At 41.0% G+C, this 16,624-nt stretch overlaps 1 protein-coding gene across 1 annotated transcript; it reads left to right on the forward strand.

Moving 5' to 3' along the window:
• The first annotated feature begins 10,657 nt into the window (after positions 1-10,657).
• On the forward strand, positions 10,658-11,332 carry LOC148014472 (uncharacterized). Its single transcript, XM_087666554.1, has one exon. The coding sequence runs from the start codon at positions 10,658-10,660 to the stop codon at positions 11,330-11,332; it is 675 nt and encodes a 224-aa protein (XP_087522680.1).
• The last annotated feature ends 5,292 nt before the right edge of the window (positions 11,333-16,624 follow it).

Below are 16,624 nucleotides of genomic sequence, written 5' to 3' on the forward strand. Positions count from 1 at the left end.
CTTCTCTTTTCCTTTTCGTGATACCTGCATACCACTATCTGCATTACTTTGAGAAGATTCTCCTGATCTCAATCTGCCTGTCCATGGTGAAGAATGTGAACCACTACTAGAGGACGCTCCAGGTCCACTAATATTTTGTGACTGCTGCTGTGAATTTTGTGCAGCATTACCATTTTGTGCATCTACATCATCAATCACATTTACTGGTTTATACCAGCTACTCATCTCATCAAAAACAACATCTCTGCTCACTGTAAACTTATGAGTAGAAGGGTTATAGCATCCATACCCTTTTTGCTGCAGAGAGTAACCAATAAAGATGCACTTTTCAGCTTTTGGATCCAACTTGGATCTCAACTCATCTGGCACATGTACATAGGCAATGCAACAAAAAATTTTCAAATGAGAAATATCTGGTTTCCTACCAGTATACCTCTCCTCTGGAGTCATTCCATGTATTGCTGCAGTGGGAGTCCTGTTCATTATGTAGACTGCTGTAGCAACTGCTTCAGCCCAATAAAAATCTGGCAAGTCTTTTTCATTGAGCATGGCACGAGATACCTCTCCAATATGCCTGTTTTTCCTTTCTGCAATTCCATTCTGTTGTGGGGTATAACTGCATGAATATTGCTGCTTTATGCCATGCTCCTGCAGGAACCTTGCAAACTCATTTGAGAGGTACTCTCCCCCTCCATCTGACCTTAGGCATTTTATTTGCAGGCCTGTTTCTTTTTCAACCATGGCTTTAAGAGTTTTGAAATGCCCAAAAACTTCACTTTTCTTTTTCATAAAATACACCCAAACTTTTCTGCTATAGTCATCAATAAAACTGACAAAATAATGACAGCCTCCAAGAGATGCAGCTTTAGTTGTCCACACATCAGAGTGGATTAATTCCAATGGCTTCTCACTCTCTTGAACATGTCTAGGAAATGGTTTCCTTGCCTGTTTTCCAAACTGACAGGCTTCATATACCTTATGCATTTCTGCAACCTTGAATTTGGGCAATCCTGCAACAATATTTTGGGCCTGCATTGATTTAAGTCGCTGTACATTAACATGACCAATGCGTTTATGCCAGATATCAATATCTGCAACTACACCGGTCCCATGTGCAAACATTGCTGCACTCAATTCAGACATGTCTGCATCCAATGTAAACATTCTGCCCTTCTTCTTTCCTTTTGCTATCAAGCGACCTTTATTTTTCATATCCTCAACAAAGCATCCATGAGGATTAAATCTGACCTGCAAGCCCTGTTCAACCATTTGACCAACTGAAACCAGATTCTTGGTGATATTCGGGACATGAAATACATCGGACAGGTATTTCTTTTTCCCACCCTGCATAGACAAGGGAATTTTTCCAATCTGCACAATAGGATGTGCAGTATCATCACCAGTCTCCACAAATCCTGGTTTTTCCATTTTCCTTGCATCCTCCATCCATTCTGCATGACCTGTCATGTGGTTTGATGCACCTGAGTCAACATACCATACATCATTGCTTTCTTCTGCACTTGTCATAGAATTGTTCATGTGCTGCACCATGAACAAATGCTCATTTCTGTCATCACCCTGTCTGCTAGAAGATGCATAATTCCCTTGTTGTAGTTTTCCATTCATGATGTCATTCTGCTTTTTATAGCAGTCTTTAGCCATATGACCCATTTTACCACAGTAGTAGCATTCAACATTACTGTTTGCATTTTGACCTCTTTGCCATCTACCACGACCTCTTTGGCTCCCCCTGCCTCTAGAGTTACCACGTCCTCCTCCATAGGACTGGTTTTCTTGAGTTTGCTGCATATTCTGATTTCTACCACGGCCTCCAAATCGGCCTCCTCTACCTCTGCCTCTACCTCTTCCAGCGTTTGAGTAGAAGACAGCTTCTTTTGAAGTTCCTCCTGAAGAAGATGCACCACCATTTCTCTGCTCCTCAGAAATTAGAAGAGCAATCAACTCCTCAAAATCAGGAAATCTTTCACGAACTGAAATGGATGTCCGAAACTGTGCATAATCCTTTCCTAGACCATTCAAGGTCACAGAAACTAAATCATCATCTTCCACCGGCGACCCAATGGAAGCAAGTGCATCTGCAATCTTCTTCACCTTCATGTGGTAGTCATTGATGCTCATATTTTCTCTTTGCACATTGTGCAACTCTTGCTTGAGCTGCATTTTCCTGGCTTGCGTATTTGTGCTATACATCTTTGACAGAGTATCCCATGCCTCCTTTGGCGTACTTGCATCCTGAATATGCACAATCATAGAGTCTGAAATGCTGATAGACAGCCAGTACATAACTTTCTTGGCTCTCTCATGCCATGCTTTGAATGCCTGCATTTGCTGTTGATTGGGAACATCAGGAAGAACTGGTTCTTCTTCATTTCCTGCAACAAATTCCCAATATCCTTTTCCCATAAGGAAATTCGTCATTCTAAACTTCCATGCCTGGAAGTTGTTCTTGTCAAGCTTTTCAGTGACAATCTGTGAAAGAGAATCAGATGCCATTACAGAAGACTGCAAAAAATTCTGTCACTGCAAAAACCACTGCTTCACCCTCACAAGGGAAAATCTGCAAAACTGGCGAAAGTGGTATTTGACCACACAGTCACTTCCTAGTGACGATTTTGCATCAACAGGCAACAGGGATGATTCTGTAACTCCCAATGTCTCTGCGCACAAGCATACGATGCGATTTCTACAGTAACTTTTCACTGACCTGTAGAACAGTGGTTGCACAGCATAAAACAGGGCTTTTTCCTGAGTGCGTGCAGAAAACTTCCGCCTCCAAAACAGGCCCCGAAATGGCCTCAAATCAAAAAAACAAGGTCGCCTAGAGCTAAAGCTCTATCCCGCAGCATATACTGCCCTCTTGCTTCACCGCGAAGGGTGTCTCAACCTGAGACAATGCACTCCTGCACTTTCCGGCTGTGCTACCTGCAGAGATCTGCTCCCAAAACAGAAAATGAAAGCAACACTGCTCCTCTTACCAGACCACCGCGAGCTTGGCTTGCTTTCTTGAGCTCCTTACCACGAACAAGGCTCTGATACCATGTCAAGATTGTGGGAGAGAAGGAAGGAGTCTCGCTTGAAGCTTTCTTGCTTGCACAATGGGGGAAGACACACAAGGGTGGAGGCTGAAAACAGTTTTCCTCTTCTTAGTTGTGTAAGCCAAAAGAACTCAAGTACAAAGAAATAGAAGAACCCTATATATGGGTCTCAAACCAAACTCAACTAACTAAGGTGGCATGCTAACTGAGCCACGAACTAGAATAGATAAGGATAGCTATCATGTAGCTATTATTCATGGGCGGTGTACCAACCGCGTCTGCAACTGACAAGTCGGTGACATAAATACACAACGGTCACCCTGGTGTATCACGAGTGGAGCTCGATATCTCAACAACCCCCCCTTAAAAAAAAACGTCATGGAGGGGGGGCGGCGGCTATTTTCAGCCGCCGAAAAAAACGCGCCCCCCCCCACAAATCAAGGATGGAGACTGAAGGCAAGCTATGAATCCAATGGCAGAGGGCTTCCACATTCGACATCCGCTCCGTATCGCTTCGATCCACGCGGGGAATGGCAGCCTGTAGAGGAAGAGAGAAAATCAGTCTTTCTCTCTCCTCCCTCTCTCTCTTCTAAAGGCAAGTTCATGTGGGAAGAAGGAGGAAGAAGAAAGAATGGTGGAGGCTTGTCCGGCATGGATCGGATTGCTCCACGGGCTGGAAATGGTGATTGGTGATTGTGCTGGACATGAAGTGCTGCTGATTTTCAGATTTGCAGCCATGGATATGAAACCCGAAACACTCAAATAAGCGGTAATTCAAAATTTTCAAAGGAAATTTAAGATTTTATGGCTTTGGATTGATAAAATGTTGTTCATGTGGGCTAAAAAATAGTGTATGTTGCTGTTTTTCATGAGTTCTTGCTGGTCATAATCAGAAAATCAGAAAAATATGCATCTTGTGGTTCAAAATAATACATTAAAACACGTAAAACATGAAAAATCAAGGGAAAATGATGGTTTTTTTGCATAAAAATGGGAAAGTAAATAGGAACACCAACTAAACTTTCACTTTTCTGCAAGAAGAAACTAAGGGCCACAGCCCATAACCTGTTTTGAATTTTTAGTAATTAAATAATGCAGAAAATAAGGGAAAATACAAGAAAAGGGTGAAAAAAACCCTAAAAAATAGGGAAAAAATATTTTTTGGATTTCGAAAAATAAGGATAAATAAGAGCAATGTTTGTGAATGTTTGTGGGGACTGAAGCATGAGGATTTGCCTCAGTTCAACCCCACCTTCTTGTTCTAGTGTGTCTTTCTTCGTTTTTTCCACATAAAATGATGGTAAAATACCCTATAGATCTATCTAACGATGCAATATTTAAACGGGGAAGGGTAGAGGAGTTGAAATATGTCTAAATGCTGTGTGAGATGATGGGAAAGTTGCTGATTTCTATGCATAGCATTTAGGACGGATGATAATTAAAATTAAGAGCTTAGTAGCACGAGGATCACCTCGGTGCTAGGCCCATGCAACGAAGCACGAACGGTAGTTGGAAATCATTAAAAGAATGTTTTTGCACTTGTGCACGGTACTGTTTTGCTAAATGTTTGAGCACTAGGCATCCACCAAATGCATAGAGCATGAAAAGAATTTAGAAAATATCAGTGACCAGCTCCTGGACATGCATTGCAATTGGTTTATTGGAACCTGACCTACGATGAGAGGCAGTGAGGTACCCATGTTGTAGGCTAGTCGTGGGGTCTAGGGGAAAGAGAAGTAAGGACAATGGTACATTCCTGGACACGCTTATTTTGTACCTTGAGCGACTTTTGTGCGAAATGTTTAGATGTTGAGCGACGCATCGAGGGGCCAATCCCCAAGGTGTAGGAGAGTCACAGAGGGTTGACGGCATTCAGTCGTAGGAGGAACCCCATGTGTATGTGATTCGAGCCTTTTGGCTATGTGAAAGGGACTCCCTCTGAGGAGTAATATTGGGTTAGGATCAGTTGGACTACAATGTATTACAAACGCAATGTTTAGGAAGGCAGAGATTTTGATAGACGCTCCTAGCCGTGAGGCCGAGGGGTTATCTTATGCGTATGACGAGGCCCGGCTAGTGCATGAGCCAGTGCCGGCCCGTTTTTAGGTCCATCAGCATTATGAATAATGGCCACTTTTCAAATTGCAAAATGCCCATGCTAATTACAATCCATTCGTAGCACAAACCTGACATATTAGGTATATATGTAAAGGCTAATTTTTTTATATGTATACATGTGATATATATACACAATATAATAAGTACTTAAGTTTTTTGCTTTTGTTTTTCAAATACAGGTTGTGTATCATCCAATGGTAAACAATAACCGATGGTGGTATGTCATCCCTATATCTAATCGTTCAAAACCAATATATGGTAATATTACCGACATGGAGATAGCAGATGACAATCCAACAATTAATGATGATATACATGATGACACCATAATGGATGATATGCATGATATAGTACAAGATGAACCTTGCGAGGATGTTCAAGGAAACGCAGAAGAAGACAATAATGTGATTGTCGATGATATTGATGAAGTTATTGAGCAATATAGCAACACATCTGATAGTGGGATAGACTTATTTGTTTCGTTACCTCTTGGTAATATAGACCTAGAAGTAGATAGTTTAGCAAGGGCTGATCTCATTGAAGATGAGTCGGATCATTCACTGTAACATACTTAATTTGCTTATTGAATCAATGTGTATTCCTAATTCTATGGTTTTTATCATGCGCACACTTGCATACTCAAGAATCAATAGTCAACTTTAAAGCTAAATTGAATTTTCCATAATAAAAAGGAAGTATCTTTTATCATCTTCAAGTACGTAGAGAAATTACGAGATACATATTGCAATGCTTGCTACTAATTGTAAGGTTTCTGTCGCTTGCCGCTAATTACGTATATCAAGCTTGTCAACTGGAGGAACTGCCATTCATTAGAGAGCAATGAAAAAGTAATTATTAACTCTATTTTTTTAATTCAATGATTCAATGTGTATTCATAATTCTATGGTTTTTATCATGCGCACACGTGCATGCTCAAGAATCAATTTCAGGTGGTTAAATAATTATTAACTTTGGTTTTTTAATTATGTGAATTGCCAATTTTAGGTGGTTAAATAATTGTGCGTCTGTTGGCGCGTCTATATTAACGTCTATTTGCGCGGATATATAGACGCAAAATTCGCGTCTATTTACATGCACGTTTAGACGCACTTATAGACACTATGATAGACGCGCCCGACTTTGCGCGTCTAACATGCGCGTCTATGCCTCGTTTCTGTTGTAGTGTTTGCATCAAGTGTGAATGGACCTAACAAATGAGGATTGTGTCTAAGATTCATTTTTCCTATTTACAAATAATGTGAATCACAATGAACCTTATGTACATGTGCCCTAGAGAAAAAGAGAGAAATACTTTATGTGAGGACATTCATACTATACAAGTTTCCCTCTTGCCTCAACTTATCCAATAGTACAAATGGAAATGCAGTTGCAAAATTGTAAGAAGACAAAAAGTGATACAAAAACTATTTGAATTCCATTTCCAATTATGGCAATTTGACTACAAAAGCTTTGGACTATGTACAAGAGAGAAAATTTTAATTTAAGCACTATAATTTTGACATATTTACAATCTTTGCAACCTCTCTATATTAGAAGTATCCAAATAATTGGTATATCAGTTGAGTACATATGATCTAAGTCAATGGCATTGGAATGGGGATATGACGTTTCGACTCAAGGATTTGGACATGGAGCTGGAGGGTCATACGCAGGTGGTATTGAGAGATTTCGATGAGAAGCACACTTGATTAGATTTTCAACAATATCTGCTCTAAACATAAGAAGGCCATCATCTGTATAAGTTGCTAAGTGCTCACCCTACATAAAATCTAGAAATGAGACTAAGTATAAAATTGTTAAGGATATACAAGGTTAAATGATCAAAAAGTAAACTTACATCGCTCACTTGTTTCCCAAGTAGATATTCTAGGAGAAAATTTGGAATGTAGCAAACTCTCCATCTTCAGCTATGGCTATCACCTACTTTAGCACTCCGTAAATGATAATTCTTGGGATGTCCAACATTTTGTGGTCTTGAACCATTGCCTCAAAGCCCTTTACTAGCTTTTCTGAAGAACTGTTTTGGTAAAGAAAAACACAGTTAGTGCTTTTCTTTCCCCCCCCCCTCTCTCTCTCTCTCTCTCTCTCTCTCTCTCTCTCTCTCTCTCTCTCTCTCTCTCTCTCTCTCTCTCAGGGGGTCCACTAGGGTTTACTGTATGGTACCACGTGAGTGTAAGGGAGGGGGGTTATTTAAGGGAAGGAAGGTACATTTTATAAGGTAAGGTCCCATAAATAGGGGGTAGATAAGAGGTATTTTCATATATTTCTTGCATGCAAGTGACGTTTCCTTATTACTACTAGTGAATCCCCCGTGCTCTCTCCCTCTCATGGAAATTACTGCTTCACATTGTCATGGTGTCCTTTAGGTTGAGTTGGCTAGAAAGCATCTCCCTGTGGGAATATCATAAACAATTAGGCTCCAATGAGGTTTACAAGCCAAGGAGGACAATACAATTTAGCAATTAAAAAAAGATTTGAGATAACTTAAAAGAAACATACCAAAAAGGCCTTACCTTTCATGGTATGCCATAACCAGGTTGTTTGTTTCGCATATATCTTTAACAATCATATTAAATGGCATCTTCACAATTGTAGGATCATGATAGTCCATGATCCTCCTTAGCTCTTTAAGGATCGAGGCATGCTACTGGTACTGCTTATGATGAGCATCCTACACATTCTTCCCAGAGGATATTCCCTACTATGCTAGTGTGCAATCTATGGATCTGTGGGGACGATACTACCCTCACAATCTGCTTTGTTCTAGCCATGTCTTCAACGAAAGAATATAAACATAGTCTTAGAATTGCCAATGAGGAAATGACAAAAAACTAGAGACATGGGATAAAAGAGACCGAGCCCACACAATGTGAGGGAGGGGGATCCCAAAATTAGAAGTCCCCCCCTTGCATTATGCAGGGCGAGGGGGAAGTGTAGAATACGAGGAGTGAGGGGGCCCCAAGATTAGGATGCCCCCCCTCATGTTGTGTAGTCTCGGGGACTCGAGACTGTAAAATGTGGGGGGAGGTCCCAAAATTAGGAGTCCCCCCCCTTCGGATTGCGTGGGGCTCGAGGAACCACACAATGCGAGAGCGGGGGCCGCTACATTAGGAGGTCCCTGCCCTTGTTGTTGTGCAGCTCCCCACTAGGAGGGACCGCATAATGCGAGGGAAAGGTCACAACATGTGAGGCCTCCCCCTCACATTGTGTGGCTCTCAATGGTGTGGGGAAGGACTGCACAACGTGAGGGTAGGGGGTCACAAGATTGGGAGGGCCCCCCCCTCGCATTGTGTGACTCTCGGTGGGAGGAATGAGAGAATGCGAGGGATGAAGGTTGAGATTTTTCCACATCTCCCCCTTGCATTGTGCATGACCTGAGCTAGCACAATGCGAGGGAATGGTGCTCTTCAGCTCATTATGGCCATCTTGCATTGTGGGGGTTTTGTAGGTGGAGAGACTCACCATGGTAGATGAGTGCCAAGAGCTATGGAGGTTCGAGAGGCTTGCAACGTGCAAAGTGAAAAATCAGTCAACTATCATATTTTGTGCTATGTATGATGCTTATATATGCTGACATCACTCGATGCCATGTTAGCAAGAACATATGTCCACACATGTGAGAATTAAAAGCACACGCCATGTCCCTACCACCGTGGTCCCTTTGCATGTGAAGAAATGAGTGAGGCACCATGTGTCCACTAGCGACGCTCCTCGCATGTGCCGCAGAGTGAATGTGCATGTAGTCATTACATGTGCAATACTTGAGGCTATAAAGAGCCAAAAAGCCAAGAGTAGATTGGGTGGTCCCCTATTTGTTCACTCACTTACTCTCTCTCTATCCTAAGCCCTAAATCCTAAACCGTTCCATTTTCTCGCTCTCTGTCCTAAGGTGTGGCCTCCTGTAACCTCTTCATAGATGTACCGATTTAATTTGACTTGTTGCCCTCTAGTGTGAACACATTTGAGTTTACTATCTGGCCTCATAAAAGAGATAAATCTTGGAAACCTTAAGGGTTTCCATCCACCTTAACCTCTTTAAGTTAGTGTCAACACAATAACATCTTCCGCTTAACATCCATCGCCTTTCGTAATACAAGGGTGAAGGATTGTATATATGATCTAATAGTCGCATCATACTTGGTTTCTCCAGCCGAAACTAGAAGATTACATTGCCAACATAAACATAACTTGGAAAATCAAGAATCATTCCCAAGTGGTTCGTCCTTCTGTCACAGAAATCAAGAATATATATTACCAAGAGAATATTTTCACATTTTAAGAAAAATATATTTTTTGATGTAAATATAACTAGTTTTATTTACTTGCGTCATGTCCTACATGAATGTGCGCTCTGCTACCAAAACTGTAATGTGCCCACCCGAGCTTTCCTCGGTGGTACGTTCTTAGTAGCCCATCAAGAGATGTCCTCGAAAGCAGCGTCCGGGATTTGATGAAAAACCCTCGGAGTCTGCTAGCTAGGCTCGCCTGAGTCTACTCCACACTGGAAGTTCTGACCTGAGATATAATTATTGGTGTATTAAATTGTTTTGACTAATTTTGATTAAATTTTCGCTTGTAAATGGCAGAAGAAAAAGGAGAAGGGGCATCATCCGGTACGTGTGGTTTTTCATTTGAAGCGAAAGGGTGGTTTTCTCGTAAACCCGCTACAAGTTGTACTAACCGCACACCCTCGGAAGAAAATATTGGTAGGTCGAACAAAAATTGGCAACTTTTGATGCAACAAAAATTGTGTATATAAATTAGAGCCAAACAAGGGATTCATGCAAGTAAAGCAAGATGGACAGAGGAGATGCTATTCAATGATTTTTTCAAAATTTAATTGGTTGGCTTTAAAGAGTTTAAAACTATATATATTTTAATGCACGTCTGGCGCTGGTCACCGGTGTACGAACACGCATGGTAGATATCCTCTGGATCACTACAACTTGCGCCGGCCTTTAGTGTGTGCATGGCCTGATAAATCTCCACGTCGTCAATAAAAACCGCATCAAACCCTTGATGTGCTTTAATCGTCGTCACCATCATTTCCAGAAGAAGAAGAATTCAAGAGGGAGACGAAGAAGAAGCAGGCGGAGGAGAACTTTTCATTGATGGTGATTGCCAGCCCCCACGCAAACGGCCACCTGTGTTTCTCTTTCTCCGCATCCCATCACGAGAGATATGTGACGAGAGACCTTTCCATCCATACTCACTTCCTTCCCGAGAAAAACCCAGCCCTGCAGGTCCTCTCCTCGATCCTCCTCTCTCTCTCTCTCTCTCTCTCTCTCTCTCTCTCTCTCTCTCTCATCTCTGCCTTTCACTGATCTCTTGCTGTCTATGAGCAATGAAATCGCTCGCATCTCATACCTGACTGACGGGATCGCTAATTAGCGCGAATTGTTATATGTGCTATCAGTACAGTACAGAGATTGGCATTAGTCTGTAACAAGAAACTTCCAGAGATGTGTATTAGATTGCTGAAGCCAGAGCCAAGCGCCTCACAGGATGACAAATCCGAGCATTGTAAGTCCCCCGTGGAGGACGATCAGCAGATCTGTGAAGCTGCAGAAACGGGGAGCTTTGATTGCAACATCTGCCTTGACTCCACACAAGATCCTGTCGTCACCTTGTGCGGGCATCTCTTTTGCTGGTCTTGCCTCCATCGGTGGCTCCAATTGCACTCCAGCTCCAAAGATTGCCCTGTTTGTAAAGCTCATGTTGATGAGAAGAGGGTGATCCCTCTGCATGGAAGAGGGAGAACAAGTCTCTCGGATCCTCACGAAAAGCCAGCTCTTGGTATAACAATTCCTGCCCGCCCAGCTCAACGTTTCAGGGGTGAACATTCACCCGGAGTTGCAGCTGGTCTCCGCAGTCGCGGTGCCAGTCCTCGAATTTATCATGGAAGACCGCATGGTGGCGGGCATCATATGCCATTCTCACCTGGATTTGGTCGTTTCCCCAGCTCCTCACTTGGCCTCTACTATGGCTTTTCTGGCAGTGCTTACAGCACTCCAATGGGAGCACCGGGCAACGTGTTTCACAGTGGCAGGTTTTACCAGCAACAGCAGGAAGCCTTCTTGCATTGGCTGTTTGTTTTGCTTGCTGGCTTTGCAATGGCATGCCTCCTGTTCTCTTAGAAACTTCTTTCAATGCGCAGGCAGCTTCTTGTTGTGGTAATTACGTAAGGCCTAGCAACTGACGGTGCTGCTTCATCAAAAGTGGGTTTAGATCAGTCCGAAATCTGTGCAACTAGGAAGAGATGAGGTTCTTCGTCACCCTGTCCTGAAAGTTGCCCTCCCTTGTCAGAAAGCTTTGGTGATCCACTGCTCTGCTCGATTTCACGGCATCACGTTTATACACTCAGTTACGCGAGAGTGCAATCCCATCAACATATCATTCCATACACATAACGGAACATCCCAAATGCCCAAAGCTCCTCAAAGCATGCTATTTTGGGCCAACTTTCATGGCCATTGATGAAAGTCGCCTCCAAAAGTTGCATAGAAACAACCCTTTGTGAATCCAAAAAAACTAGCATATGTCTCGCCAAGTGAGCATAAAGCTTCAAAACTAACTAGTTCAAGGTTTGTTGTAGTGCGAAAGTGGTCCTTTGTGAAGGACCAATTCAACTCCCAACGAGTTCAATCTCTTTACCAATGTGTATGCGATTTCTACGAATTAGTTCCGAGGTTATTTTGTTCTAGGATTACAGTGTGAAAACAACTTCTATAAGTATTAAAAAATCTCAATTGGGAATACTTTTAACACAGAGAGAGAGAGAGAGAGAGAGAGAGAGAGAGAGAGAGAGAGAGAGATGGCGGCTCTTCCTCCTCAAATTGTATACCACAGCTTTGTTACCCTCCCCCCTATCACTGTCAAGCATAGAACTCAGTGCATAGAGACTAGGGAAAGGTAAGCAAACTCTCCCCTTCCAAGAAGAGGGGAGGTACAATGCCACTTTTGGGCATGATGATGCAACACGGTCAGGACTTAGTTTGGAACACTACTACTAGCTGGATCTTGACCTCTGCTGGTACTTCTTTTCATAATGAAGGCTAAAGAATAGTCTGATCTCTCAGATAATCTTTCAACCCACTCCTTAACTACAATGTTTACCACAAGGTTAGTCCTCTAAATTAAAATATTTGGCAAGACTCGACCCCACGAAATGGAGACAACCGCGACTAGGAAACCTATGCTAAAGGTTGTTGACCTTCAGATGGGAGGAGTTAAAGTTGTTGGACTAGATGCTCGACCCCAAGCCATACCGACAAAACGCCATCACTCTAATGGAGCGAACGGGGACCCAATGACTCTTGGAAATAAGTACAATAATGTCCAAGGAAGCCAACTACATAATCCTTCTAAAGCAACATCATTGGGAGGCCAAAGAAGCGTACTCGAACCAAACAGGTGAGAATGAACTCATCATACTAAGAACTGTTTCACTAATAGTTTAAAATTGTGAAATCTGAATTCGAGAAAAGAGCTCTAGTAGGTCTATGTTATGGGCCATGCCCGCTAACAAAATTCATGCATTCCTAGATTAGATACCATTGGGAACCTTTAGGATGCAAAATTGTAGAAATAAACTATGTGCCAAAGCATTTCTTTTTTTTTCTTCATTGTTTGATGATGAGAAAATGCTTCTCAGAACTCTTGGTATAAGAACTTTTCCTTGATCCTGTTCAAATGGACCCTTGAGTTAAATCTAAGGATAGACAAACCTTCCAAGGTTCTTGTGTGGTGGAACTAATTGACCTACCAAGAAATCTGCTTTTAAGAACCCTTTTTGCACCTTTGGGCAAAATCTTAGGGCAAAATTTGATCAATCTAATCAACCCATGTCGGTTTTCCCAAGTCCTATTGACATGGATATTAGAAAAAAGCGCATGATTTCCTTCTTATTACCAATACTGAAGGTAATGTTCTCACTAAATAGCCCTAACCTATAGAAGCTCCCCAACACATGCTCTAAGTGTATTTAACTTCTAACCACTTATTAATGTGTTCATTTGCCCATCCCTTTAGGATTGATATGCCGTGCTAGGAGTCAATTTGGTACCCATAGAAGAGAATAGACTCCACCAAAAATTTTCTATGATCTTGTATTGGTTAACAACCACATTAATATTATTCCATCTATGCTTTGTTGTAGGCAATTCCATGATAAAATTCATGCTTATGTTAGTCCACTTCCCTTTAGGAATAGGTAATGGCTAAAGCAACCTGCTGTGGTGGGTAAAAGCATGAAATCTTTATTTTGTTGACATGGGTAACATTGCATGATATAATCTTTAATATCTTGCCAAAATGTCCTTCCAATCAAAGCTCTTATGGATAGTGTCAAATGGCTTGAACAGCCATGGTGTCCCGCCACCCATGGTGAGGATTGCATTTCTTACAAGATGCGATGCTTGAAGGATATTTGGGGTGTCAAATAAACCTATCTTTTGTGCCATAAAAGTCCACTATGCCATGCAAAATTATGGATACTCTTCACCTTTCCCTTGCTAAAATTTTCCCATCATAGTGGATGCATTCTCATTAAGCAAATACTCTTCTTGAATGTCATGGATCCAATCTTTGTATACGGTAGAGATTGAAGAAAGTGAACATGCCCACATTCTTGACCAAGCATCCACCACAATATTATTTTTACCCACCATGTAAGAGATATAAGAAACATAGCCTTGAGGTATAGACAACCACCTTCGTTGCTTAACGAGATAAAGTAGACTATAAAAGAAAGTATTTTAGCACATGATGATTGCTCTTGACCTTAAAATGGATGCCATAAATGTAGTGGTGTCACTTTTTGATTGCATGAGGAATTGTGAGCATCTCTTGCTCATATACATAAGAGTTGATGCTCCTTGTCGTCTAATTTCTTACTTTTGTAGGATTGTTTTGAACAATAATGATTGCAAAATAATATTCATAAGTTCATGAAAGTGATTGTAGTGTTTGAGAGTCCAAACAATATAACCAAGAATTGATATAATCCCCTTTTGTTCCTAAATGCAAGCTTATATTCATCCCTCTCTTTCAAATAGATTTGATGATATCCCAAATGAAGATGAATATTTGTGAAAACTCTTGCATTCTTAAGTTCATCCAAGAGATCATCAATATGGGGAATGGGGCATCTATTTTATATCATGGACTTATTTAACTCCTTGTAATCAATGCACATACAAAATGTCCCATCCTTCTTCTTCATTGGTAGCACTAGAGAGGCAAAAGGTGGCTGACTTGGTTGGATCAACCCCATCTACAATAACTCCTTGACTTGCTAGTCCACCTCTTCACACTCAAACTTAGATAGTCTCTAAGGTGGCTTGTTGATGGGCTTGGTATTAGGGACCAAGCCAATAGAATGATCAACCTCTCTTTTGGGTGGTAATGAAGATGGTGACTGAAATAAGTCCTTGAATTCTTATAATAACTTGCCCCATCTTGAATTCTTCCTTTTTGAAGTGGGTGTGGATTGATGTTTATCCTCTTTGGAAAGAAGAAGAGTGAATACACAAGACTTAGCATTGATCTCTCTCTGTAACTTCTTCATAGTAGGAAGAATCAGCTTCAAGTGTTTATAATCCACCCCATGCAAAGTTACTTGCTATCCACTCCAAGAAAATTCCATTTACATTAAATTCAAATCCATAGTGAACCTTTCAAAAATTTTCAGTCAATCGCAACCAATGACTATGTCAAAGGGTTGCATTTCTAAGGCTACAAGATCAACTTGAATAGTACATGTTAGTGACAACTCGTTTGAGTCCATGGGCACACTTCATGACTAGCTTCAAAAGTCCCATTCACAACTTGTACCAATGACATGTCTATATCCTTAAGTAGTAGCTTTAGTCCATCCAAAGATTTTGTATTCACAAAAGGATGTGTGTTGTCCATATCCACAAGAATATACGTAACTCTACCATTCACAAGCCCTTTGAGTTAAAGAGTATTTTCACATCTACTACCTATCCATGCATCATGAGAAAGAGTGAACAACATAGAAGAACCATTCACATCTAAAACAAACTTGTCTATAGGATCATAAAACTCCTCATTTGCAAGTTCTTCATATTCATGTGGCTCATCTAATATAGGCATAGATGACATCTGAAACAATTCACTTTCATTTGCTTCTTCATCTGATCCATCTTTAATTATCATACTAGCTTTCACACTCTCCGATTTGCATTTTGTCTTATGATCATGGGTCCACTTCTCCCCACACTTGAAGCACAAACCTTTGGTGTACATCTCCTTCAGTTTATCATTAGATACATGCTTTCCCTGTGCATTACTGGCAGTAGATTTTCCAGCAAAGTTTGTTCTCTTAAATTTTGATTTCATTTCAGCACTAGGCCTAGGATTCATTCTCTATTTGCTGTATAAACTATAGGGTAAGCTATGGCTTAGTTTTAAGAGTTCTGAAACTTTCCTTCTTGTCTAAATGACTCTCTTTGCTGGCTGAATTGTTGTCCCTATGTTGAAGATTGATTTGAAAGTATGCTTTCCACATTTTAGGCTGAAAATAAGACACATCACTACAATATGTCTTGTTGTACCTTTCAATAAGTTGAATTACCTCATGTATAGACTTGGGCTACACGACACTAGCCTCCAAAGAAAGATGTAAATCAAGACCATACATATATTTAATCAACTTTACCAAATCTATAATCCCTTCCACATACATTGATAGATTAATGAACATGTTAGAATACTCCTAAAAAGACATTCCTCTTTGCTCCAAATCATACTACCTTCTTTGCAACTTCTCTTTTTCCATGGAAGACACAAATACATTAAGCATTACTCTCTTGAAGTCTTCCCAAGTGACAAACTCTTCCCTATCCTCGTATGTACCTCCACCAAGTGTGTGTATAGCCTTCAAGGTGAAGCATTGTATAATAAGTTGTTGCTTCATTGCTCCTAGGGTGGAGTGTAAAGTACATTTCCAACTTATTGATCTACTACTCCCATTCCATAGGTGAAGAGTTATCTCCCTTGAAATTAGAAATGTTGATTTTCTCTTTCTACTCTCGGTCATTATAAGTTAATGTGCATTCTTCTCATTCATCATAGCATGAGAAGCTTCCATCAATACCCTATTCTTTCGTTCAGCTACTCCATTTTGCTGTGGAGTGTAGCTGCATGTAAGTTGCCTACGAATACCATTTTTGGCCAAAAAACTGTCAAACTCATGTGATACATACTCCCCACTGCTCTTGTCAGATCTCACACAAGAGGTGTAGCAATCAAATTCTTTCTCAACCTGCTTCTTGAATTGCTTAAAAACAACAAACACCTCATCATTTTCTTTCATTATGCAAACCCAAGTATAACAGCTAAAGTCATCTATGAAGGTCACATAGTATTTAGAGCCTCCCATAGATGCATTATGGGATGGCCCC

The sequence above is a fragment of the Lygodium microphyllum genome, chromosome 25 (assembly GCF_053477565.2).
Source record: "Lygodium microphyllum isolate KBCC chromosome 25, Lygodium_microphyllum_v1.1.10, whole genome shotgun sequence".
In the NCBI taxonomy this organism is placed as follows: Eukaryota; Viridiplantae; Streptophyta; class Polypodiopsida; order Schizaeales; family Lygodiaceae; genus Lygodium; species Lygodium microphyllum.